The sequence below is a fragment of the Phyllostomus discolor genome, chromosome 12, assembly GCF_004126475.2.
Source record: "Phyllostomus discolor isolate MPI-MPIP mPhyDis1 chromosome 12, mPhyDis1.pri.v3, whole genome shotgun sequence".
Taxonomy (NCBI): Eukaryota; Metazoa; Chordata; class Mammalia; order Chiroptera; family Phyllostomidae; genus Phyllostomus; species Phyllostomus discolor.
This window is the reverse complement of record NC_040914.2, coordinates 25731458-25755883: the sequence shown is the minus strand read 5'-3', so window position 1 is coordinate 25755883 and position 24426 is coordinate 25731458. Positions and strand designations below refer to the sequence as shown.

Below are 24426 nucleotides of genomic sequence, written 5' to 3'. Positions count from 1 at the left end.
ATGATCCTAAAATTTAAGGCAAAGCCAAAGAACCAACAAACCGATCCCCCCCAAAACACCCCATAGTCAAGATAAATAATATTTTAATGCCATATTTTAAAAAATTTAATGAAGTCTGCAATGAATAAAATATTCAAAAATTTAAAGACAGGAAATGACCTTGCACTTGGACCACTGTGCCTCATCCTAATCCCAGCCCTGGTTTTAATAAAACTTTATCTGCCACAATAGCTTGTGGTCATAATTTACAAATTTAATTTTTTTAACTATTGTATTAAAATGGCATTTCCTTCATACAGGTATAGTCTTAAGACATAATAGTAAAATAATTGATGAGTTTTGAGTATTACCTTTAATACAATATATTTAATTGAAATTTAATTTTTAGTAATTTAGTAAAAACATTAATTTTTATTAATGATAAGTGTAATACCCAGGTCACAAAGTTCCTGAGAATTTACCAACGAGGGGCCAGTGCTGGCTGGAGGAAACACATAGCTGTTTCCTGCCAGGTGAGAAGACCTGTGTAGTAGAGGCAGGGTGTGAAGGGAGAAAGGAGACACAAACATCTATTGTTTAAAGTCTAGGCCACTTCACTTTAACTTGGATTGATCAAGATTCCGTTCAGGTTTTTCTCATTTTGAATCAGCTCAGGCTTCACCCATCCCAGAAATTTGGACGCCCCGGGGCTCCGCCCCAGCCTCTTCCAGCATCGTCGTCATGACAACCGCGTCCTCACGCCTTCCTTTCTCCTAGGCCAGGGTAGTCATTCCTCAGCGTTTCCATTGGCCAAAAGTTTGAAGTGGGCGTGTTCCGCTCGTTCGCATTGGTGAATTGATAGTGTCGGTACCGGCCTACATATTCCCATTGGCTGATTGATAAAAAGGGCGTGGTCTATGGATAGCAGTTGTGGGACGGGTGCGGGACGAGTGCACCGCACCTAGGAGGAAAGGAGGGAAAGTCCCAGCATATTTGGAAGGATAAAGGTGAGGGGGTGTGTTACCTAGAGGAAGGGGGGGGGGGGAGTCAGGGCCAGTGCGAGGGGAATGGGTGGGAAACGCAGAGATGATATTTGGGAATTCCTTGGACGTTTGTCCCGCAGAGCGATGACTACACCAGCAGGCTCAGGCGCGGGCTTCGGCTCTGTGTCCTGGTGGGGCCTGTCTCCGGCGCTCGATCTGCAAGCTGAGAGTGAGTCCCCCACCCCAAGACCACATCTGTCACAGCGGCTACCGTCACAGCCTGACAGATGGTGCACTAACGTTTTCCGAGGCTCCAACGGCGGGAGGGACCCCCTAAGTGGGCAGCTCAGGTGGCTTCTCTGAGAACTACGAGTCCCAAAATGCTTAGAGGCATAGCTCCCCGTGGAACCTAGGTCGGAGGTGCAAGTCTTGCTGGGAGTTGTAGTCCCTTGTGCTGGGGGCGGCAGCAGAGGGCGTTCTTCAGGCCACCAACCTCAGCCTGCTCTCGCCTTGTCAGGTCCTCCTATGGCCCCAGACTCGCAGGCCAATACAGAGCACGGGACCCCCGAGCTAGATGTGCTGCTGCTGGGTTCCGTGGATGGGCGCCATCTGCTACGAACCCTGGCCCAGGCAGCGCTCTGGTCTCCCAGGAAGTTCCACGTGAGCTGGGATTCTGGGGTGTGGAAAAAGGAGGATGAAGATGAGAATCCAGATTCCTGAGCCCTTCAGGGAGGGGGATCTGGAGGCCTGAACCTCTAGGTCTGAGGGAGGTGGAAGCTGGGAGCCTCCACTTATGTGTCCTGATGAAGGAAGTGTCTGGGGTTGGGGGTTCCTGGATTGAAGTGGACAAAAAATCTTATGGACGGTCCTGAGTAGCGTTGGGGAGGAGGCTTCCGAGAATCCAGTGTTTGAAGTGGGGGGGGGGGGATTGGTGTACAGAACTCGTGGGTCCTGTCTCCCACTCCTGAGTCTCCTAGGAGCCAGAGACACAGATCTCAGAGTCATTCTGCCCTGTCCATCCTTTCAGTTCTACGTGCTGGAGAATAATCTGGAAGCTGTGGCCCGGCACATGCTGTTCTTCAGCCTAGCCCTGGAGGACCCTGAGAAGATGGGGCTGCAAGGTCAGCTGCAAGGACCAGGGCATTCTGGCCCCCAGTCCCTTCCTCATCCCTGCAGGGACTTTGGTTTTTCACTGGTGCAATGGAAAGACTTTGGACATTGTTCCCTATTTTATCATTTGCTCACTCACTTGAGAGAATTGCAAGAAAAAATACACAAAAAACTCTCAGAATAGTGCCAGCATTCAAAAACTGCTACAACAGGAGTCCAAAAGAGATCAGGGGACTTCCTGAGAGCCAGTGAGTCCCCAGATGTATGTGTGTTGGGGGGTGGTTTGGCTGAGCTGAGCTCAGTCCTGCCCCAGGCCTCCCACGGTGAGAGGTGTGACTCCCAGGAAGCCAGCCTGGAGGAGGCAGCCTCAGGAATAAGTGGGAAAAGGAGGATGGGTGAGGTGGCAGAAAGTGATTATTTCCCAGTAACAATTTCTGCTTAGTATGTAGAACAAAGTCTGGACTCAGATAAGCTGCATTCAAATTCTGGCTCTGCTTGCTCTGTGACGTTGGGCCAGCATCTACCCCTTTCTGGGCCTCAGTTTCTGCATTTATAAAGTGGAGATCCTAAAAGCTTTTTGCTCCACAGAGTATTGTGCTTTTCAAGGATTCAGTGAAAGGAAAAAATGCATAGCTCTCGGCTTCTGATAGTGTACATCATAGTGATTATTATCATTATTGTGGATGGGGTCTGTCATTAATAGCCCAGGACATTCATAATACGCTGCACACAATTTACAGTGCACTTTGTATACAAGTAGTCCTATCTGTGTCTATCTAACTAAAGGAATAGAGTTGTCTTATCTAAGGTCCGTAAACAAATAAGATGAAACCGTTTATAGAAATATACTGATGTAGATATATGTGTATACAAGTAAAATATAGTTTTCTTTTATAAGAACCTTAACTAAAATAAAACAACTTATACTATAACATTTTAACACGAATATATCTTCATCTTTATCTATAACCTTTTCTTTCTTTAAAAAAATTTTTTAAATTGTTGTTCAAGTACAGTGGTCTCCATTTAAATTTTTTTTTTTGAAGGCAAGGGGAATGGAAACGTGAAATTCAGGATTGGGGTTACCTGGGAGGGGGAAGGAATAAGCGAGGAGACCTAGGTGAGATGTAAGTTATGCTTCACATTCTAGCTATTGAGGTGGGTGGAGAGTTTGTCCAGTCCATTGTGACTTATCATTATTATAATTAATGATAAGGCTCTATAAAGAAAGTAATGTGCCATATAGAATGCCTCATTCTATAAACTGGGTATGAAACACTGGTCTCATTTCTGGGCTCTCTCCTCTGCTTCCCCCCAATACTTTTCTCCCCCCTCCTCACAGAGAGGAGCGAGGTCTTCCTGGAAGTGTGGGGGAACGCGCTGCTGCGCCCCTCGGTGGCCGCCTTCGTGCGCGCCCAGGCCGAACGCCTCGCACGCTTGGTTCCAGAGCCCGACCGCCTGGCGGAGCAGCTGCCCTGGCTCAGCCTGGGATCCCTGAAGGTGCCTCCGCCCGGCCTCTGTCCCTCACTGCCTGGGATCTGGGTGGCCACCGGAAGAATGAGGATGGGCGGTCCAAAAGGGTTTGCACTGATGAAGAGGGCTAGGGGCGCAGATGTTCGAACCCCAGCTCCCAGTTCCCAGTGTGGGATTTGGCCTAGGAGGTGGCTTCTACGCTCTGAGCCTTATTTCTTCACCTGAGAGTCGGGAGAATCGTGCCCACACTCTAGGGTGCAAGGGAGGGTCCAGCAGGAAAGGCTGCTCTCCCTGCAGCCCATCTCCCTCGGTCTCTCCCCGCGCCTGCCTGGATGCGCAGTTCCGTGAGCGTGACGCCCTGGAAGCCGTGTTCCGCTTCTGGGCCGGCGGGGAGAAGGGGCCCGAGACCTTCCCCATGAGCCGCCTGTGGGACATGAGGCTGCGCCACTACCTGGGCTCCCGCTACGACGCCCGGCGCGGTGTCAGCGACTGGGACCTGCACATGAAGCTTCATGACCGTGGGGTGAGCGGGCTGGGACACCCCCAGTCCTGGGTGTGAAGGAGGAAGGGCGGAGAGGGGGGGCCCATATACAGTATTCACGGAGTCCTCTCTTCTTCCCACCCCGCCCCAGGCCCGAGTCATCCACACCCGCGAGTTCAGGCGCTGGAGGGACACAGGCGTTGCCTTTGAACTAAGAGATTCCAGCGCTTACCAGTTGCCCAACCGGACCCTGGCGTCCGGGCGCCTTCTGAGCCACGTGCGTGTCCATTCCCTGTCCTGGCCATTTCCTTCTTTGCGGGGAACCCAGGAGTTCGGGTCTCCAATGTCGATCTCACCCGTCTCCTCTCTCCCTACTTTTCTAGCGTGGGGAGCGCGTGGCAGCGCGAGGGTACTGGGGGGACATCGCCACGGGGCCCTTCGTAGCCTTCGGCATTGAAACGGACGACGAGAGCCTCCTGCGGACTAGCAATGGACAGCCGGTCAAGGTGTGCTGTACCAGGCTGGGTTCGCGAGGCCCCGCCTCCTGCATTCCAGGCCCCTCCCACAAACATCTGGGCTTTGCCTCTACGGGCTAGGCCCCTCCCATCTCTACTTCCTAAACTGAGTCCCAAGCCTGGGAATCCAGGTTTGCCCCTCAGATGCAAGCTCTGGGGATTGGGGGTGCAAAGGATGACATATTACGAGCATTACCACCTACGTTTTAACCCAGCGTCTGGCCACGCCCCTCCCCCCCAGACTGCAGGCGAAATCACGCAACACAATGTGACGGAGCTGTTCCGAGCTATGGCCGCCTGGGGGCACCCGAGCGCCGCCCCAAGAGACCCTGATGAGGTTCCAGGCGAAATAAACGGAGTTCAGGAGCCTGGTAGGCAAGGGACTCAGCTCTCCCCCGTTGAGATGGAGACCATGCTTGGGTAATAAAATGGACACATCATCTCCCGGGGTGAGTGGGACCCAGACGCTGTCCCTGGCTTCAGGCTCCCGGTGTTTCAAGTACCAGAGCGGACCGATTTGTTTCCCACTGCTTGGGCGAGTGAGCGCCCTTCCTGACAGTCGGTCTCTTTTGCTCTCCTATCTTTGTAGATCTCTCCCTTTCCTAAGTCCTGACACTGTTCTTAGCATTCTTAATTCCAGTGGTAGAATTCTGATCCTATCTGCAGAAGGCTAAGAGGCTAAGAACATTCTAACACGGTGCTGGGTTCTAGGTCACTTTTGGAAAGAAAACACCTCTTCCCTCTTTTTTTTCCTGAAATTTACTTTTTATTTATATTTTAGAGAGAGGGGAAGGGAGGGAGAAAGAGAGGAGAGAAACATCAATGCGTGGTTGCCTCTTGTGCACCCCCTAATGGGGACCTGGCCCAAAACCCAGGCATATGCCCTGACTGGGAATTGAACCAGCAACCCTTTGGTTCACAGGATGGTGCTCAATCCACTGAGCCACACCAGACAGGGCTGGTCGTGCATCTTTCTAACCATCCCCATACCTGGTCCTCCCCTGTGTCTGGATGCCGTGTCTGGCCATGGACTAGTTTCTCTCCCTCTCTCGAGTCTCAGTTGACTGAACTGTAAAATGGGTTTCTGCCTACTGGAGGAACTGCCATAGAATTTCCCAGGAATCCACCTAAAAGAAAGGATGAGAAAGGGCTTCAAGAGGCCAAGCAGTATTATCTATAAGCTTTGAGAGTCTGCCTAACTAACTGTGCTGGTCTTCCCCAGCAGCCTCCAGCCCAGGATCCTTCACTGTCCACTTTCTGCCCCTCGGTTCCACCCAGACACTCCACCACAGGAGCTGCTACAAGGGTCGGTTCCAGCTTCTCTATGTGGCCTGTGGGTAAGAGCTCCTGGGGTGTCCTAGGTTTCCCTTCCTCAGCTCCTCCTCCCTCAGACCCAGCAGTCCAGGCCTCCAGTCCTTCCTCAACCAGTGTTTCAGTCTCCAGCTCCTCCTCCCTCAAGACCTGCAAGTCTGAGCCCCACTCCTCCCGTTTCTCTCTGCAGGATGGTTCATCTTCTCAGTCCTGAGCTCGGGGTCTGCGTGGCCCCTGGAGGACGCCTGATTGTGGAATTAGCTCGGTGAGCCAGTGGAGCGCAGGGCAGGGAACCAGGCTAGAGACTGAAAGCCGCGTCCCCTCACATGTCGCTTCTGGATTTCAGGTACCTTGTGGACGTGAGGCAGGAGCAGCTTCAGGGGTTCCGTGACCGGGTTGGGGAACTGGCTCGGGCAGCTGGATTTGCCCCACAGCCCGGGACCGGACCCTCGGAGAGCTTCGCGCGCTTCTACAAGTGTGAGGACTCTGCTCCCATAGACGCAGCCGCGGATTCCGGGATTCTGCACGCTGAAACCCGGGCCCCGCCCCCAGAGTTACTGGTCCCGCCCCCTGAAGCAACAAATTCTCTCTCTGAGGACCTGGCCCAGCCCCTGCAAGGTCAAATTCCACTCTCTGAACCCCTTCAACTGCCCTCAGAGTCTCAGGCTTCACTTGAGGCTTTGGCTCCGCCCACAGGGAGTCAGACCCCCAAACCGGAGAGTCTGCCTGGACCTTCAGAGATTATGACATCCTCCATCTCTTAACTTCTAAAGTCAGGTCCTGGAATCAGAACCCTTCTCCAGAACACTCTCCACGCTCTCACTCTGCCCCAGAGGCGTTGCTGGACTTCCATTCCGTTTCTGAGATTCTATATTCTGTCCCTAGAATTCTCGGTGGGTTTCTCAGATTTCTACGCTCCACTCCTGACACTCTAAATGCAGACTAGAGGTCCGGCCCAGGTCTCAGGTCCCCTGAATGGTTCCCAGACGTCCCATTCCTCCTCACTGGGTGTTGGGGGATGTCTCCTCTTCTGGTCCAAATAAAGATGGCGGCATCTTCTTCTCTGTGTCCTTGTGTCCTGTCCTCAGTCCGTCTCCAGGGCAGAGCGGGAACGGGGAGGGGCCAGGAGAGGTCAAGAGAGGAGAGCCAAGACCATATTTCTGGTTTGCCAAGTGGACTACGAGTGGATTTGCCAGTGCTGTCGCCTGAGTGCCTGGTCACGCCCCCCCCCCCCCAACCTGGATCTTCAAATAAATCAACAAAATTTACTCAATGGATAACCAGTTTGGGGCCCTGAAACTCACCATAAGATGATGAAAAAGACAAAGCTCCAGCTCTCATGGAGATTGCAGTTTAGTGAGGGGATGGGGCCAAGACTCCTGGGTCTGAGGGAGGAGAGGCTGGGGGTCTGGACTCCTGGGTCTGAGGGAGGAAGGGTTGGGGGCCTGAACTCCCAGGTTTGATGGAGGAGGGGCTGGAGTCCTGGACTCCCAGGTTTGATGGAGGAGGGGCTGGGGATAGAATTCCTGGGTCTGAGGGAAAAGGGGCTGGGGGCCTGGACCTCTGGGTCTGAGGGAGGAGGGCTGGAGGCCTGGACCCCTGTGTCTGAGGGAGAAGGGGCTGGGGGGCCTGGACCCCTGGGTCTGAGGGAGGAGGGGCTGGGGGGCCTGGACTCCTGGGTCAGAGTGAAGGGGCCCGATTCCCCATCTGGCACTGTGGAAGGGTGATCCAGCTGGAGCACAGCCTGCCCCACCCCTCACGTGCCCCGTTATCTTGCATCCTGGGCTGTGGGAGGAGGGGGCAGCAGTATATTTAGTCTCTGCCCTTGTCCCTTATCAGTGTCCTCTGAGGCTTCGGCAGTCTGACCAGGCTGAAGTCCCTGGGGCTTTCAAGGTCACCCCGGACGGGTGCCCCCTCATTGACTCGCTGAGTTTCTTGTCCCTTCTCCATCTCCAGTCTGCAGTCTCAGCATGGCAGATGAGTGAGTGAAGCTGGGAACCGGGTCTCCTGGGGCCCGAGGCAGTGGGAGGTGGGGGGATTTCCTTGAGGGGTGAGAGCTGTGAAGCTGGAGCCCTGTCCTGAGAAGGGAGGTGGGACAGGACTCCTGGGTGTTGTCAGGATAGGGTAAGGGTTTGGAATCAGACTCCTAAGACCCTGGACGGGGAGGATGGGGAGACCAGACCTCGTGGTCAGAGGGGCTTCTGGGGTCCCTTTGGAGACGGACTGGACAGGCCACAGGCCTAGCATTAACTCCCTTTCCTGGTTTCTCTCCCTCCAGGAGCGGCGATGGGGTGAGAGCAGGCGTGGGCCGGCCCGCAGAGCGGGGAGGGCGCTGCGGGGAGAGCTCTGGGGCGGGAGGCTGCTACCCTAGAAGAGGTCACGGACAAGGGCTGAGGGCCCTAGTGGTGATGTGGTTCCGTTCCCCCAACCTCAGGGGGAACTGCGCCCAGCCCCGGTTCGACGCCGGTCCTCCGCCAACTACCGTGCCTACGCCACCGAGCCCCACGCCAAGGTGAGGATGGGGCCAGCCCTGTGGGCAGAGTCCGGGCAGGGCCTGGATTCAGAGTCCTAGGAGCTACCTTGGCACCTTGGGGGAAAGGGGTGGAGCTATGGCTTTAATGGGGCGGGGTTTGGGTCATGGGTGGTGCCTAAGCAAATGACGGGGGTTAAGGGGCACAGGTTCGCTCTGGACCCGGCTCGGAGTGGTGAGAGCTGCCTAGGCAGGGAGTTCTGTTGCTCTGCGGACTTGCGATTGCTAAAGAGGTGGTAGGCGGTGTCTAGTCACAGTCAGGCGCCCAGATTGGTGGATGGGGCTGAGAGGCGTGGCCTCCTATACACTGAGGTTTGGAGTTGGAGGCGGACTCAAATCTCGACCTCGTTTAAGGGGGCGGGTTCTGAAGCCTTTCCCACTACCCACCTTTGAATTCCACCCCCACCCCCCCCTCACTCCTTCCTCTCTTCATCTCATGCTGGCAGAAAAAGTCTAAGATTTCCGCGTCGAGAAAACTGCAACTGAAGGTGAGGGAGCCTAGGTGTTCTTGCGGGGCGGAGCTTCAAAGTAGGGGTGAGGTTGTGCCAGTGGGTGAGACCCAGAGTGTTGGGTTTGGTGGTGTGGCTTTGCCGGGAGGGAGGAGGGGGCGCGAGTCCCGCAATGGCAGGGCGGGGCCTTAGAATGGTGGACCTTGACGGGCCGGGACTCTGGAAGACCCAAAACCGAGCCTGGGATTAGGAGGCGGCCTGGGCGGGGGCAGCCTCCTATTCGATCTTCATCCCTCTCTCCAACGATCTTCATCCGGCTCTCCAACGTGGCCTGCGGTCCGGCCTCCCCTCTACAGACCCTGATGCTGCAGAGAGCGAAGCAGGAGCTGGAGCGGGAGGCAGAGGAGCGGCGTGGAGAGAAGGGGCGCGCTCTGAGCACGCGGTGCCAACCCCTGGAGTTGGCCGGGTTGGGCTTTGAGGAGCTACAGGTACCAGCTCTAATAGGTGTCTCCTGCCCAGTCAGGGGTGTCCTGAGTTCCTATGTCCAGTCTTGCATCCCTGGGTCTCAGGTACCATCACTCTCTGTCCCCTTCTGCTCAGGACTTTGGGGTCCAGTTTCTTAATGTTTACCCTCGTGAGCTCAGAAATATGGCCTGCAAACTGCTTACAGTCTCAAAACCCAGAGGTCGGTTTCTCCATTTCTAATTCTGTAGATTCTCAGGATTGCGGGCTCTGGAGTTCTGCTTTGCTCACAGTTCCCCAGAGTCTGGCTTCAGTCTACTTCAGGACCAGATAGATATTCAGGTCCCGAGCCCCTCCTCCTTCAGACCCATGGGCCTGGTCCCCGGTCTCCCCCTGCCACCCACACCATGTTCCTTTGCCAGGACTTGTGCCGACAGCTCCACGCCCGCGTCGACAAGGTGGATGAGGAGAGATACGATGTGGAGGCTAAAGTTACCAAGAACGTGACAGAGGTGGGAGGCACGGGCCATTCTGGGTCCCTTCAGGGTAGGGTGCAGTGCCTGGGGCTGTGCTCTCAGCCTGGCCCCTTGCAGCTGCTTGAGGTTGAAGATACCAGGGGACCCAGGTCAAACTCCGTGAGTCTGCCAGGGCTCAGGTGGGAGGATGACTACCATAATGCCTGGCCAGGCTGTGCCAGGCAGAGGGAGGGGGGACAGCAGGAAATATGTCTGTGAAAATGTGTGGCTGGAGCATTGAGTGTTGGTCAGTGAGCTCAGGCATGGATGGGGAAGCGTGAGACGCAGGTTAGCTGGGACAGGGGTGTGTGGGTGGTTTTCAGAGGGATGAGGCTGGGGCAGACCGAGGAGGGATGGCAGCTCAGGAGGAGGAGCTTGGAGTGTGTCCCAGATGAGGAGCAGGAGCCTGAGGTGGGAAATGCCTGGATGAGGCCTGGGTAGGGACAGGAGGGCAGTGGAGGGTGGGGGAGAGAGGCAAGGGGGGAGTGTAGAGAGAGGATTCCTCCTCCCCTTATGCTCTCCTCTCCCAGATTGCAGATCTGAACCAGAAGATCTTTGACCTCCGGGGCAAGTTCAAGCGGCCCACCCTGCGGAGGGTGCGGATCTCTGCAGATGCCATGATGCAGGCGCTGCTGGGGACCAGGGCTAAGGAGACCTTAGACCTGCGGGCCCACCTCAAGCAGGTGAAGAAGGAGGACACGGAGAAGGTGAGTGTGGCTGGGCCAGGAAAGGGGGTACTTAGAGGAGAGCCAGTGGGGGCAACATTCCCAGGGCCTCGCCTCAGGGCAGGTGACTTTTGGAATTTGGGGGAGAAGAATTTGGTAAGGAATCCTCAAAGGAAAGTATAGGATGGGGGCACAGGAAGTGCAACAGGAAGACAGGAAGTAGAAGGGGAAGACTACAAGTGCATTAGGAGCCTGGAGTCAGGTTACAGGAAGTGCAAGAGGGAGACAGGAAGTGCAGGAGGGAGACCGGAAGTGCATGGGGCAAATTGGTCGGGATTGTTTCTAGGGCAGGAAGTGTTCCCACACCAGATCCTTGGGCAGACATCCAGAACAGAGCAGTCCAGCAGGCCGGAAGGTGGGCGGAGGGTATTTGAGGGAAGACACTCTAACTTCGGGCCCCATTTCTGCAGGAAAACCGGGAGGTCGGAGACTGGCGCAAGAACATCGATGCGCTGAGTGGAATGGAAGGCCGCAAGAAAAAGTTTGAGGGCTGAGCCAGCGTTCCCATGCTTCGAGGAATAAAACTTCTATCTGAGCTGGGAGTGGCTGTGTGTTCACTATCTGGGGGCTTGGGGGTGAGAGGTGGAAGGATTGAGAGCCGGGGTTCCCAAAGTCACACTGCACCTCAGGAGCAGAACTGGGTTCTCCAATATGGGGCGTTCTTGGCTCCCCTTCCTTACGTGGGGGGCACAGGGATCAGGGATGCTGAGATGGAGGCCTAAAGAGTCACCCAGTGACACAGACAGAGACCAAGTCAGGCACCTAGGGAGAGAGACACACAAAGACCCAGAGGGAGAGGGGAAAGGACAGGTTCCTGGAAAGAAGTGCAAAGCAAGCCAACCAGAGAGAGAGATCCATGCAGCGAGACAGATGGCAATGGAGACAGAAATGAGGACTCATGGAGGTTTAACTGCAGAGATGCAAAGAGAGAGCCAGAAAGAGCTAAAAAGGTAGAGACATAGATGCAGAACCAAAGAGAGACAGATACAGGGTCACAGACACATGAGAGACCCGAGACAGGCATCGACAGATGCGGATATGCAGGGAAACACAGAAATGCACAGACAAGAACATGGGGAGAACCCTGGCTGGTGTGGCTCAGTGGGTTGAGTGCCGGCCTGTGAACCAAAAGGTCACTGGTTCGATTCCCAGTCAGGGCGCATGCCTGGGTTGTGGGCCAGGTCGCCAGCTGGGGGTGTGTGAGAGGCAACTGTTTCTCTCTCACACAACGATGTTTCGCTCCCTCTCTGTCTCCTTCCCTTCCCCTCTCTCTAAAAGTAAGTAAATAAAATCTATATATTAAAAAAAACACATGAGGAGAGACACACTGAACAGAAACACAGAGAGAGACCAAATCAGAGACCCAAAAAATGGAACCCCAGAGAAATGCACAGAAACAGACACAGAGTGATGGCAGACAGTGAAAGAGACCAAGAGAGAGACAGAAGGCATGCATGGGTGAGGAGCTCCTCTCCAGGGCTGGCTCCCCAGAGGTCAAGGTCGTGGCTTGGCAGGGAAAGAGGGAGAGAGATACCAAAAAAAGTCCATGTCAGATGGAGGTGTATGTGTGTGTGTGGGGGGTAAGGTCGTGAAGGCCTGACACCCCACTCTCTCTCCTCCCCCCGACGCACACCTGCTTCCCGGCTTTAGTGCCTGTTGTCACCAGGGTGGAATCCTGGTGGCAGACAAAGGGTGGGGGGTGGGGAGAGAGTGACAGAAAGATGGACAGAGAGAGACACGTGCAGAAACACCCAGTGGAGAGCTACAGAGACAAAGGAGAGAGAGACAGAGAAAAAGTATGAGAGATGGACACCCAGAGAGACACAGAAAGGAAGGCCAGACCCTTGGAAAGAGAAAACATCTCTTGTCCCCCTGTCATCAATAAGCATTATCCAAGGACCTCTGTGTGTGAAGCCTGGGTTTCCCAAGCATAGAGTGCCTCGTGCTGTAGGGAGGCGAGGAGCATGGGGGTTGCCTGACCCAGCGGGGGGCTCCTGGGAGGCACTGATGGCTGGAGAAGGGGGTTGCAGCAGCCAGGAGCTGCCTGGATCGTGTATGTGGAGCTGGAGTGAAGGCAGGGCCCTCTGCTCTGGGACTAGTGTTTGGGGAAAGGAATTCTCCCCCGCCCTCTCCTCTGGGGCGGGGCCACACTCCACTATAAACCCGGGGCTGCTTCAGCTCCCCAGCACGTTCACGCCTCTGCAGACTCAGCCTTAGGTAAGGGCCGTCATCTCCCGGGTTGCGGGGTGGGGTGGAAGACAGGAGGGGTGTGGAGCAGAGGTATGGATGTGGGGATTTGGGGGTTACCACCAATGGGGGTTTCTGGATTTGGGTGTTGCAGAATATATGAAACCTTAGGACCTCGGAAGTCTGAGAATCAGGAAATCTCAAAAACTGGGGGGTGTCTGGACTTGGATGCCCAATAGTCTGGATTTCGGAGCTTGGAGATGAGAATCAGGAGTTTGGGGAATTGAGGACTGAGGATCTGTGGTCTCGTGATTCGAGGTTTGAGAACTTCTAGTGCCACAATTTGGGGTATCATGATCTGGGCCACTGAGTTTGGGCATCTGGTTTTGGGGTCTCACGATCCTGAGGTTTCAGAAGTTAGGGGGTGTCCAGACCTGGGGTCTCAACTGGTGTCTCAGAATCTGGACATGAGGACTCGTTGGTGCATCTTAAACTGGGGGTTTAAAGGTCTGTGGGTATTGGGATTTGGGGGTACGGGGCCTGGGGGCTGTCAGACATTGGGGGGGGTCTACGTAGGAGTGAGGATGGGGCCTGCCTCCTCCCTGGCTGTGGGTGAAGGTGAAAGGAGACAGGTGGGGAGACACTCAGCCAGAGGGGAGGGGGGCATCTGGGGGCAGGAGAGGGGAACAGGTGTGGCTAATTCTCCCAGAAGGCCCCCCCACTCCTCGAGTCCCTTTTTAGGAGATGTCCTCTGTTTTGCTGTCTGTGACACCCCCCCGAAATAGCCCCTGGGGGTGGGGCAGCTATTGTCTTCGGGCTACTTCGGGTTCCCAAATACCTTCTCCTAATCCCGCCGGATCATGTTCCCACCGCCCTGTCATAAGACAAAGGAGGACAGCTGGAGTGGGGGGTGGGGCGTGCAGGAGCCCCAGCTTTGGGGCTCTGCCTGGATAGCACCTCCCAAAGGCCTGTCCTCACACGGCTTAGGAGTTGGGCTCCCTCCTCCCTCAGACCCGGGGGTCGGGCACCCAGCCCCACCTCCTTGGGGCCCCACCCCACTCCCCCTGTTCTCTGTGGTCCTCAGGTCATACCAGGATGTCGGACGCCGAAGAGCAGGAATGCGAGGAGTGAGTGTTGCTGGCGGGAGGACTGGGGGCCTGGAGAAGGGGACACCCTTCCCACCCTCCAAGTGTCTAACTCTCCCTCCACTTTCTCTGCATCCCCGTCCTCAGGGAGCAGCCCGAAGGTGAGTGGGGTGTGCGCTGGCCTTGGGGGGGCGCCGGGTATCCCACGCGATCTCTTGGGAGGGGCCGTGCAGAGAGGCGGTTGGGCCCCCCCAACCTGTTCCGACCCCCCCCCTAAACCCCCCCCCCCCGTCCTCCTGGGTTTCCTGAGCGTTTCTCAGAGCAGTCTGTGCCCAGCCAGTGGAGAAAGCTTGCGCTGCCCACCTGCCGCTGAGATCCAGAGGGGTCCCGGTCCCCGCTGAGACTCGAACCCTGGCCTCTGCCCCCCCACCCCCACCCCGGCGCCCCTGGGCTCCTAACGGCTTCTTGTCTCTGCCCCTTCCAGAAGAAGAGGCTGCCGAGGAGGAGGCTGCAGTGGAGGAGGAAGGTGAAGCCGTGGACTCCGCCGGCTGGAGCCGGACGCGGGGACCGTGTGGGGTGCCCAGCACTGCCCAGGGGTGGAGGCTGGGGTCGGGGCTCCCGATGGCCTGGCTTTCAGTTCCTTTAACAGCCTCTCCACTCTCTTCCCTCTCTCCCCTCCCGCACCCGGGCGTGGCCGCTCCCCCCTTCCCGCATCTCTCCCCAAATCCGCGCTTCTCCCCAGAACCCTCCCCAGCCCCCGAAGAGCCGGAGCCGGCGGCAGAGCGAGGTAACCGCGGCTGCTTCGCTTCCCGAGAACGATTTCGGGGCTTCCCCGCCCCGATATCCGCGTCACCCTGACCCCCTGGGGGACTCCCTCCAGCCCCCTTATCCCTACTCCTAACTGGGTCTTTCAAGCCCCAGAGATCCCGCGCGCCCTCTGGTGGCCACGAAGGGAAATCGCCTCGCAGCGGCATTAACCCTTTCCCTTCCTTCTTAAAGGGACCTTCACCCAAGCCTTCTTCCTCAGCCTGGAGGACTACTTAATAGAAGGGTTGCATGTTTGTGGAAAGGCACCCCTCCCCCATCTTTGCCCCCAACCCTGTCTGTCATTTTTTTCCCCTCCATATACATTCAAAGGTTGGGGCCTGCCTGGGTTGCAGAAGGGGCTGGCACTGGGAGTCTGCCTTCCTGTGCCCCGGCCCCCCCACCCCGTGGGCGTGGGCTGGGGTCAGAACTGGATCACCAAATGAAGAGAGGGCTTGGGGCCCCCAGCACTTCTAGGTCTTGATGGAGGAGGTCTGGGTATGCCAAAGGGGGAGGGTCTGGGGCTTGGCTCTCTGGGTTCCAGACAAGCGGGAGGAGGTCCCCACACCAGTTCTGAATGTATATCTGATGCGGCCACCCTAACTTCCTTTCTCCCTCCTTTCCCCCCATGCCCTCGCCCCCACCCCAAGAGCAGCTGGAGAAGGGAACTGGGCTCCTGGGAGCCAAGGCTTGGGGGTTTTTCTCTTCAGCACCCCCATGAACTCTGACTAATTATCTCTTTGTATCTCCCCCACCAGAAGAGGAACGCCCCAAACCAAGGTGAGATCCCAGGGGCGTGGGGGATCTAAATCCCACCGTCCCAAGTATGTCCCCCACCTCTCCTGAGACTGGGTGTGAGGAAGGCAGAGAATGAAAGTCAGAAAATTGCAACACAGGGAAGCACAGTCAGTGATTCCTTTTTTTTTCTACAAAAAAATTTAGTCTTTATTTTTAAAAAAGATTTTTTAATTAATTAATTAATTTTTAGAGAGGGGAAGGGAGGGAAACATCAATGTGTGGTTGCCTCTTGCACGCCCCCTACTGGGGACCTGGCCCACAACCCAGGCATGTGCCCTGACTGGGAACGGACCCAGCAACCTTTCAGTTTGCAGGCCGGTGCTCAATCCACTGAACCACACCGGCCAGGGCAGTGATTCCTTCTTTAGCAAACATTTCTGGAGAACTTCCCATGGTGGTTGGTGGGTCAGACCCCATCTGCTCTGTTGCTGAAACAGACCCAAATACAGTGATTGTACCGCAGTACCAAACAGGGTACTAGAGTAGCATAGGTCAGTGCTCTATGTTTGCCCTAGGCAATCAAGGAAGGCTTCTCAGGGGAGGTGATGCCTGTCTAGCTGAAGGAGGTAGATGGGAGATTGTAGGTGAGACAGCTGTGTGGTGTGCTCAAGGTCCAGTGGCTGATCTAGGCCAGTCTTTCAGGGAGCAGACGCAGACACAGGTCATTCTGATGAGAGAGCCTGAACTAGGGGATGCATGGGGAACTCATGACCAGGATAGCGTGACACTGAGGCCAAAGCTTGGAGATGCTAGGAGGCAGCAATCCGAGGGTCAGAAAAAACCTAGAAGCAGAAATTCCCTGGGTTTGTGTGGGCAGTGGTGTGAATTTCAAGGTGGCTTGAGGCTAGGGTACAGCAAGAGGCAGAGCCGTGAAGTCCAGGGCACTAGGGAGCCATGGAATGATTTTGAGCAGAGGAGGCACAGGGGCAGATCTGGGTGAGAGAGCACAGATGTGACACAGCAGGGTCAGAACATGGTGCTTTGCTGCCACCTGCTGGAGATCTCATCAGGGAAGGCTTGGTGGAGGAGGAAAGGTCTCAGGGACTAAGGCTATCAGGGGAAGGGCATTGCTGGCAGAGGGAACAGCATGTGCAAAGGCCCTGGGGTTCAAGAGCATGGGACACGGCCAGGGAACAATGCAATGTGGTGTGTGTCCGAGTGCAGAGCCGAGAGCTTACGAGAGAGAGTCTGGGCTGCAGATAGAGTTGGCGAGCCCTCAGTAACTGATGATCATTGTAGTCGAAGTTATGGGGCAAAAGACATTGATCACTAGAGTATCCTAAGAATGAGTAAAATGGCTCACTGGGGGACAAGGAGGCAGAGATGGGACAGCCAGGGGAGCAGGAAGCAAGTCAGGAGGAGGTGCTTGCTGTCTCTCAGAAGCCCAAGAAAGAGAGAGGACAGAGGGCTCACCTCTCCCCAGCAGCTCCGCTCAATACAAATATAACTCATGTAACTTTAAATTCCTTACTAGCCACATTTTAAAAACTAAGACAAAACACATAGAGCTAATCTTAATATCATACTTTGTTCAATCTGTGGTATGTGAAATTTCAACCTTTGAACTTGCAATTAACACAAAAACATGAGGTTTTTGGGAAAGATTTTACTTATATTTTTGGAGAGAGGGGAAGGGAGGGAGAAAGAGAGGGAGACATCTATGTGTGAGATACATTGATCTGTTGGGGCCCCTCCCATGTCCCCAACGGGGAAACCTGGTCTACAACACAGGCATGTGCCCTGACTGAGAATCAAACCAGCGACCTTTTAGTTCACAGGCTGGCGGTCAATCCACTGAGCCACACCAGCCAGGGCGAGATGTTTTAGATTATGTTTCTTACACTAAACCCTTGAAATCAGATGTGTATTTCACTGACAGTCCCTCTCCATGGGACCAGGCCCTTGGCAGGTGCCCAGAACCACGTACGGCTGGTGACCGCTGCACTAGCTAGTACTGCAGGGACTGCCAGGGACCTCACACTGCTCACTGTCTTTCTCTTCTATCCATCAGCCGCCCCATGGCTCCACTGATCCCCCCAAAGATCCCGGAAGGGGAACGCGTGGACTTTGATGTAAGTAACAGACATCACGTCCTGTCCCCGGGAGCCAGCAGCTGCTAGCCCTTAGGGTATCTTCGTGCGAAATAGGAACAGGTGTGTCTCATTCGGCCTTCTTTAGGAATTAGGTCCTAAAAGCCAAGTAGGATCAAAAATGGTCTTTGCTGCCACCTGCTGGAAATTTAGTGAACTGTCAAATCCACTGATTCTCGCAAGAATTACAGAGGAGGCACAGGGTCAGATCTGGGCGACCTTTTTTTTCTACCTTCTGTCCTGCAGGACATCCACCGGAAGCGGCAGGAGAAGGACCTCTTGGAGCTGCAGACGCTCATTGATGTGCATTTTGAGCAGCGCAAGAAGGAGGAAGAGGAGCTCATTGCGCTGAAAGAGCGCATTGTGAGTCAAGGGTGGCTGGGCTCCCCAAATTCTTCCCTCACCCTGTGCCATCCTTTGGATCTTGGGGGATAAGGGACAAGAGTTGCCGTCCAGCTCAGACCCGAGGTTGAAACTTTCGGAAATGGGTCCAAGTCTGGCCCCACTCAAAGTTGTGCATTTTTTTGCTCTTGACATCCTTTTGGGGAGGGGTAGTGTGTGGGTGGGTGGTTGTCCCTGAACCCCTAATTCTTCTTCACCACGCCTCCCAGGAGCGGCGCCGGGCAGAAAGAGCTCAACAGCAACGCTTCAGAACCGAGAAGGAGCGCGAGCGTCAGGCCAAGCTGGCGGTGGGTGACTTCTTTGTCTATTTTCCATTCATGATATTCTCTGTGATCCTGAAAAAGTCCTCGTGCTGTGTTACTCAAAGATCTTTCTGTCAAAAGGAACAGAAACTGCAAACCAAGCTGGATTCAGCAGAAGGAGAATTTTTTTGGCTCATCCAAAACAAAAGTCTAGGGTGTGGCCTGCTTCAGGCATGGCTGGATCAAGGGACTCAAAGAGCCTCACAAAGACCCAGCTTTTTTCTTTCTATCCCTTGGCCCATCTTTCTCTGGACATTGCAGTGACCAACTCATCCCTGTTTGCCTGCGACTTTTCTGGTCTGAGCCCTAAAATTCGTGCATCCCGTCTGTCCCAGGCAAGCTAGAATTGTTCACCCATTCCTAGCTGGGGGAGAGTATTCAGAATGCATCCATTATTTTAGGCCTTGGAAACATGACCCGAAGTGGCATCAAAGGAACCACTTTTGAATAAAATTAGCAAAATAAATAAATAAATAAATAAAATAAAAAAGGAACTACTTTTAAAGAACAGGAGTAGGGTGGTGTGGTAGGCAGAATAAGGGTCTCCTCAAGAGGTTTACATCCTGATTCCTGGAGTCTGTGATTATGATCCTTACACAGCAAAAGGGACTTTGCAGATGTAGTTAAGGTTCTGGAGACAGGGACTGATTTTGGATTATCCAGGTGGGCTCAATGTCATCACCAGGTGCTTTGTGAGAGGGAGTCAGGAGGGTCAGAGATCTTTGAAGATGGAGGAAGGGGCGCAGAGCAAAGGGAGGCAGGCAGCTCCTAAGCCCGGGGGAGGTAAGGACTTAGATCCTCGCCGGAGCCTCCAGAAAGAACCAGCCCTGTTCACACCTGGGTTCGCTTCACATCTGTGTCAGACTTCTGACCTGCACAACTGTAAGAGCATAAATTTGTGTTGTTTAAAAAAAATTTTCCCCCACCCTGACTAGTGTGACTCAGTGGATTGAGTGCTGGCCTATGAACCCAAAGGTCACTGGTTTGATGCCCAGTCAGGACACATGCCTGGGTTGCTGGCCAGATCGCCAGTAAGGGGCGCGTGAGAGGCAACCACACACTAATGTTTCTCTCCCTCTCTTTTCCCTCCTTTACCCTCTCTCTAAAAATAAATAAATACAAATCTTTAAAATAAAACTAAAAAAGATTCCCCTCCCCAGTTACAGTTGACATTCAATATTATATTAGTTTCAGGTGTACAGCATAGTGGTTAGACATTTATGTAATTTACGAAGTGACCCCCCCCTCATAAGTCTAGTACCCACGAGGTGAATTTGCCTTGTTTGAAGCCGCTAAGTGTGAAGAGTGCAGCAGTCCTAAGAAACTAACTCAGGTGAGAAATGCTGGACATGCAAAAACCATCAAGCCCACCTCGCCGGCCCTTCCAGTGGGGAGGGTCTTGGTCTGGACATGCCGCTATGCCTGCAATGTACAGGCCACACATTCTGGATGAGGTACCACCTTTGCTAGACATTCCAGGACCCCTTGCTCCAGCTCTAGGCCGTCAGCCCCTTAGTGCCTCAGGCCCCCACTGCCATCACCAGTTATCCTCCTCGACCCTCTGAGGACAGTGATTCTTGTGTCATGAGACGAAGGGAGACTAAGGCCCAGAGAGGGTGAGCGTCTGTGCTGAGGTCACACAGCCAGGTTCACCATTGGTCGCTTCAGGCTGGAGGGGTGCAGGACCAGCAAGCTCATCTCTCCCTCATTTAAATTTTTGCTGGAGGGGGAAGTCCCAAGGCCCAGAGAGGAGGAGGGACTTGCGGGTGGTCACACAGCCAGGCCTGGAAGGGCCAGGGGGGATGTCTGCGTGTCTGCCCGGTCCCATGCTACTTGTCTCCTATCACTGGGTCTGAGCCCCACTCTGCATCCTCATCTCAGGCCCCCACAGTGCGGGGCAGGCCTTGGGGGCTAACCTTCCCCCCCCACCCCCAACCGTAGGAGGAGAAAATGCGGAAGGAGGAAGAAGAGGCTAAGAAGAGAGCTGAGGATGATGCCAAAAAGAAGAAGGTTCTGTCCAACATGGGTGGCCATTATGGGGGTTACCTGGTCAAGGTGAGTTCAGCGGGTGGGGGCCTAAAGTCTGGGTTCCCAGGGAGGAGGCAACTGAGAGGACAGACTTCTGGTTCCTGGGGGTGGGGGCTGAGGGCCTGGGTTCCTGGGTCTGAGGGAGGAGGGGCTGGGGGCCTGGGCTCCTGGGTCTGAGGGAGGAGGGGCTGAGGGGCCTGGACTCCTGGGTCTGAGGGGTGAGTGAATGGGGTCTAGATGCCTGAGGTCCAGTGAGAGAAGTCCAGTGAGGTCCTGGATCGTGGACCCCTGGGTCCTGACATGGGGAGCCATCTGGAGGATTTGTGCCCCAACTCAAGATGTCTCCTTCCAAATGTTCAGGCAGAGCAAAAGCGGGGCAAGCGCCAGACAGGGCGGGAGATGAAGGTCCGAGTCCTGTCTGATCGTAAGAAGCCTCTGAACATCGACAGTATGGGAGAGGACCAGCTCCGGTAGGTGGGGCGGGGCCTGAGTGTGAGACAGGGAGATGAAGGGACCCTCATCCAGATCTGGGAGGGCAGAAACCCTGGTGCTGTGTGACTTAGGGCAAGTGCCTCCCCCTCTCTGAGCCCCTGTAGCTTCCTCTGTGAGATATGTCACTGAGATAGGACCCACTCTTGGTTGGGTGCCAAGACCTATGAGTGAAATTCAGCGACATAATAGTATTTCACATCATGATCTCATTGTATAACAGCTCAGTGCAATAGCCTTTTATTTATTATTATAGACAGAGGGGAAAGGAGAGAGAAAGAGAGGGAGAGAAACATCAATGTGTGATTGCTTCTCATGCGCCCCCTCCTGGGGACCTTGCCCACAACCCAGGCATGTGCCCTGACTGGGAATCAAACCAGCGACCCTTTGGTTCACAAGCCAGCTCTCAGTCCACTGAGCCAACCCAGCCAGGGCCAAAGAGTTCTGTTTCTAAGGAAGACAGGGATAAGGGATGTTGGGTGGGCATGCAGCCATCTCTTTCACAGTTTTATTTCTACTTTTTTTTTTTTTTGAGATGGAAACACAATCCTAGGGGAAGTCACTTGGTCACAGTCACCAATCAGAGAATGGAAGAGCTGGGACTTGAACCAGGGCTTTCTGACTCTGGAGCCTGAGTCCTTAGCAGTGACCTCATTCTCACTTAGGGGAATATGAGTCTCCATTGTGGGTGGGGAGAGAGTGAGCAGAGATTTAAAAACCCTTTGCTTCAATTCCCATTGCATATCTCCCATCGCCTCAAAAATTAACCAAATTGGACCAATAATACCAAATTCAGAGACTCGCTGTGTGGCTTTGGACAGTACCCTCAATGTCTCTGAGCCTAGGGCGTGGCCAGCCCCCAGTCCCTGATGGCCTGTCTGTTCCGTCAGGGACAAGGCCCAGGAACTGTGGGACTGGATCCACCAGCTGGAGTCCGAGAAGTTTGACCTGATGGAGAAGATGAAGCAGCAGAAATACGAGGTGAGACCCAGCTCTGCTGGGGGCCCGGGCTGGGCTGGGACAGGGCAGGGCACGGTGAACGGGCCTGTCCCCAAGCGGTGCCAGCATCTCCTTCCTGCCCCCCTCCACAGATCAACGTACTCTACAATCGCATCAGCCACGCCCAGAAGTTGTAAGTGTGACTGGGCCTGAGCCCCACACCCTCCCTTTGGCTCTCGGGGTCTCTCCTTCCTTCTCTATCCCCCTCATTCTGTCTTGGCGTCTGCCCCTTCCGCTTTGTCCCTCATTCCATCATTCCCCTCTGCCCAAATGAGAATGCATTTGCCCGGCTCTTCCTCTGAGCACCAAGGGCACATATTCTGGGGTGGGGGAGGGCTTCCCCGCTAAGCGGACAGGGAAGCCCTCCCTCCTGACACTGCTCCCTTCCCCTACAGCCGCAAGGGGGCAGGGAAGGGCCGTGTTGGAGGCCGCTGGAAGTGAGGCTGAGGTGGCCGCCAGCCTGGAGGAGGCAGCAGGAGTCCTTGGAGGGCTCCTCCTATCTGTTTCTTGAAATAAACGGTGCCTGCGGTCACCTGCTGAGTTGTCATTATTGTCATTATTAAATTCTTATTACCAACTCCTGGTTTTTGGAGAATTCTCATATTATCACAATGATATATAAAGTGAAACCCTCTGACACGGCTAGTGGGAAGGCCAAATTAGGCAGCACTTGGGGAAACTGTCAGTTCCTTACAACATTAAACACAGAGTTACTGGCCCAGCAATTCCACAGGTAGGCGTCTGTGCAAGAGAACGGAACGCAAAGGTCCCCACAAGACCTTGCAGGTGAATGTGGCCACTGCATTATTCACAGTAGCCAATAGGTGGCGACAACCCAGGCGTCCGACACAGATGGACAGACACAGTGGAATATTACTCAGCCATGAAAAGGAGTGAAGCACTCATCGTGCTACAACATGGATGAGCCTTGAAAACATGGTACTGAGGGAGAGAAGCCAGACCCAAAAGGTCACATAGTGTATGATTCCATTTCTATGAAATTTCCAGAAGGCAAACTCACAGAGACAAAAGGTTAGATTAGTGCTTTCCGGGAACTGGGGAGATGGGTGGGGAGGGGAGGGCTTAAAGAGCACAGTTGTGAAAATGTTGTGGAATTAATGATAGTTACACAGCCTTGTGAATACAATAAAGAACACCTTAATGGGACACTTGGAAATGGTAAAGTTTCTAGTATGTACATTGTATCTGATTTTAGAAATGTAAAAACAAAGCCTGCCCTGGCTGGGTAGCTCAGTTGGTTGGAGCACTGTCCCACAGACCAAAAGATTGTGGGTTCAGTTCCCACTCAGGGCACATACCTAGGCTGCACATTCGATCCCCAGTCGCTGCACGTATGGGAGGCAAACCAATCAATGTTTCTCTCTCTCTCTTCCTTCCTCTCTAAAATCAATAACAACAACAACGTATCCTTGGGTGAAGATTAAAAAAAACAAAGCCTAACAAAATAATTTACAAAGTTACCCATGGTCAAATCAGTGATGAATTAATGCCTGTCCCTTGCCACTCTGTCTTTGTAACTTTCTGAATGGCACTTACATTAGTGAGCAGATGGGTCTGGGTACTGGGCCCCGAATTCCAAATAAGAGTGGCTTCGGTGAGAGAGTGGATTTCTCCGGCCTGGACATGTCTTACTTGAGACGGGGCTGTGTTTTGTGAAGTTGTCCGGAACCAGGGTCCTTCATCTGTGAGGCATCTCTAGGATGTTGCCTTTGTCCAGGGGTGGGCACTTAGGACTACACGTGTGTGTCCCCCCAAGTTCGTATGTTAAAGCCCTGCCCTCCAATGGAATGGTGTTTGGAGGTGGGACCTTTGGGAGGTGGTTAGGGTTAGATGAGGTCCTGAGAGTGGGACCCCCATGGTGGGGTTTTTATTTATTTATTTATTACTTTTTATTTTTAAAAAGTATTTTTTAAAAGATGTTATTTATTTATTTTAGCTGGGGGGAGAAGGAGAGGGAGAGAAACATCAGTGTGTGGTTGCCTCTCATGTGCCCCCTACTGGGGACCTGGCCCAAAACCCAGGCATGTGCCCTGACTAGGAATCAAATGCATGACCCTTTGGATTGGCTGGCGGCTCAACCCACTGAGCCACACCAGCCAGGGCTCATGGTGGGGTTTTTAGAAGTAGAGGAAGAGACCAGAGTTTTCTCTCCACCATGTGAGGACACAGAGAGAAGGTGGTTGTCTACAAGCCAGGAAGACGGCTCTCCCCAGAACCCCACCACCCTGGCACCCAGATCTCAGGCTTCCAGCCTCCAGAACTGTGAGAAATTAATGGCTGTTGTTTAAGTCATGAAGTCTATGGTGTTTTTGGCCTGGCAGCCTGTGTTGACTGAGACAATAAGTGCTCCACCAGCCTCCACAAGCAGGTCAGCCATGGGTGTCTTTCCTCTTAAATGTAAAATACTCTTTTTGTACAAATCGCTCTCACAAAGGACAGGGTTTAAACAACAGAATCAGAAGCGAGTTATAATGTTCTTAGCTGTTTCCACACTGGACAGGAGTGTGAACTGGGGGGCACTCTGTGAACGTTCTCAGTTCATCCCTTTATCTGAACCATCTTTGTGATGTTAGACCAGCCTCTGTTTTTCTGCCTGTTGCAGGGGAAGAGAGGACATTTTTCTAAAAATCATCCTGAGGTTATTTTCATCAGCCATGAGGAGGGTCAGCAGCTCCAAGGTCAGGAATC

At 54.0% G+C, this 24426-nt stretch overlaps 3 protein-coding genes across 10 annotated transcripts; all 3 read left to right on the top strand.

Moving 5' to 3' along the window:
- The first annotated feature begins 454 nt into the window (after window positions 1-454).
- DNAAF3 (dynein axonemal assembly factor 3) lies at window positions 455-7238 on the top strand. Of its 5 annotated transcripts, none has more exons than XM_028530105.2 (12): window positions 456-986; window positions 1103-1191; window positions 1480-1622; window positions 1990-2083; window positions 3415-3572; window positions 3886-4068; window positions 4178-4303; window positions 4410-4532; window positions 4783-4912; window positions 5767-5878; window positions 6043-6117; window positions 6199-7238. In XM_028530105.2, the coding sequence occupies exons 2-12, from the start codon at window positions 1107-1109 to the stop codon at window positions 6614-6616; spliced, it is 1647 nt and encodes a 548-aa protein (XP_028385906.1). In that variant the 5' UTR covers window positions 456-986; window positions 1103-1106; the 3' UTR covers window positions 6617-7238. The 5 variants fall into 5 exon arrangements, with proteins under 5 accessions (XP_035868592.1, XP_028385906.1, XP_035868591.1 ...); XM_028530104.2 differs by having other exon boundaries at window positions 457-986; window positions 5764-5878; XM_036012699.1 differs by having other exon boundaries at window positions 455-1191.
- A 424-nt stretch (window positions 7239-7662) lies between these two features.
- Window positions 7663-11075, top strand: TNNI3 (troponin I3, cardiac type). The gene is made up of 8 exons (XM_028529229.2): window positions 7663-7833; window positions 8131-8143; window positions 8287-8364; window positions 8829-8870; window positions 9188-9319; window positions 9716-9805; window positions 10339-10515; window positions 10944-11075. Exons 1-8 carry the CDS (start codon window positions 7823-7825, stop codon window positions 11025-11027), a joined length of 627 nt encoding a protein of 208 aa, XP_028385030.1. The 5' UTR covers window positions 7663-7822; the 3' UTR covers window positions 11028-11075.
- A 1567-nt stretch (window positions 11076-12642) lies between these two features.
- TNNT1 (troponin T1, slow skeletal type) lies at window positions 12643-22254 on the top strand. 4 transcript variants are annotated; one of them, XM_036012697.1, is made up of 14 exons: window positions 12643-12750; window positions 13805-13847; window positions 13953-13966; window positions 14284-14331; window positions 14548-14592; window positions 15368-15389; window positions 17419-17479; window positions 17744-17860; window positions 18109-18186; window positions 20143-20256; window positions 20590-20699; window positions 21609-21699; window positions 21810-21850; window positions 22113-22254. In XM_036012697.1, exons 2-14 carry the CDS (start codon window positions 13816-13818, stop codon window positions 22156-22158), a joined length of 819 nt encoding a protein of 272 aa, XP_035868590.1. In that variant the 5' UTR covers window positions 12643-12750; window positions 13805-13815; the 3' UTR covers window positions 22159-22254. The 4 variants fall into 4 exon arrangements, with proteins under 4 accessions (XP_035868590.1, XP_035868587.1, XP_035868589.1 ...); XM_036012694.1 differs by having other exon boundaries at window positions 12663-12750; window positions 14290-14331; XM_036012696.1 differs by lacking the exons at window positions 12643-12750; window positions 14548-14592 and having other exon boundaries at window positions 13630-13847; window positions 14290-14331.
- Window positions 22255-24426: the final 2172 nt, after the last annotated feature.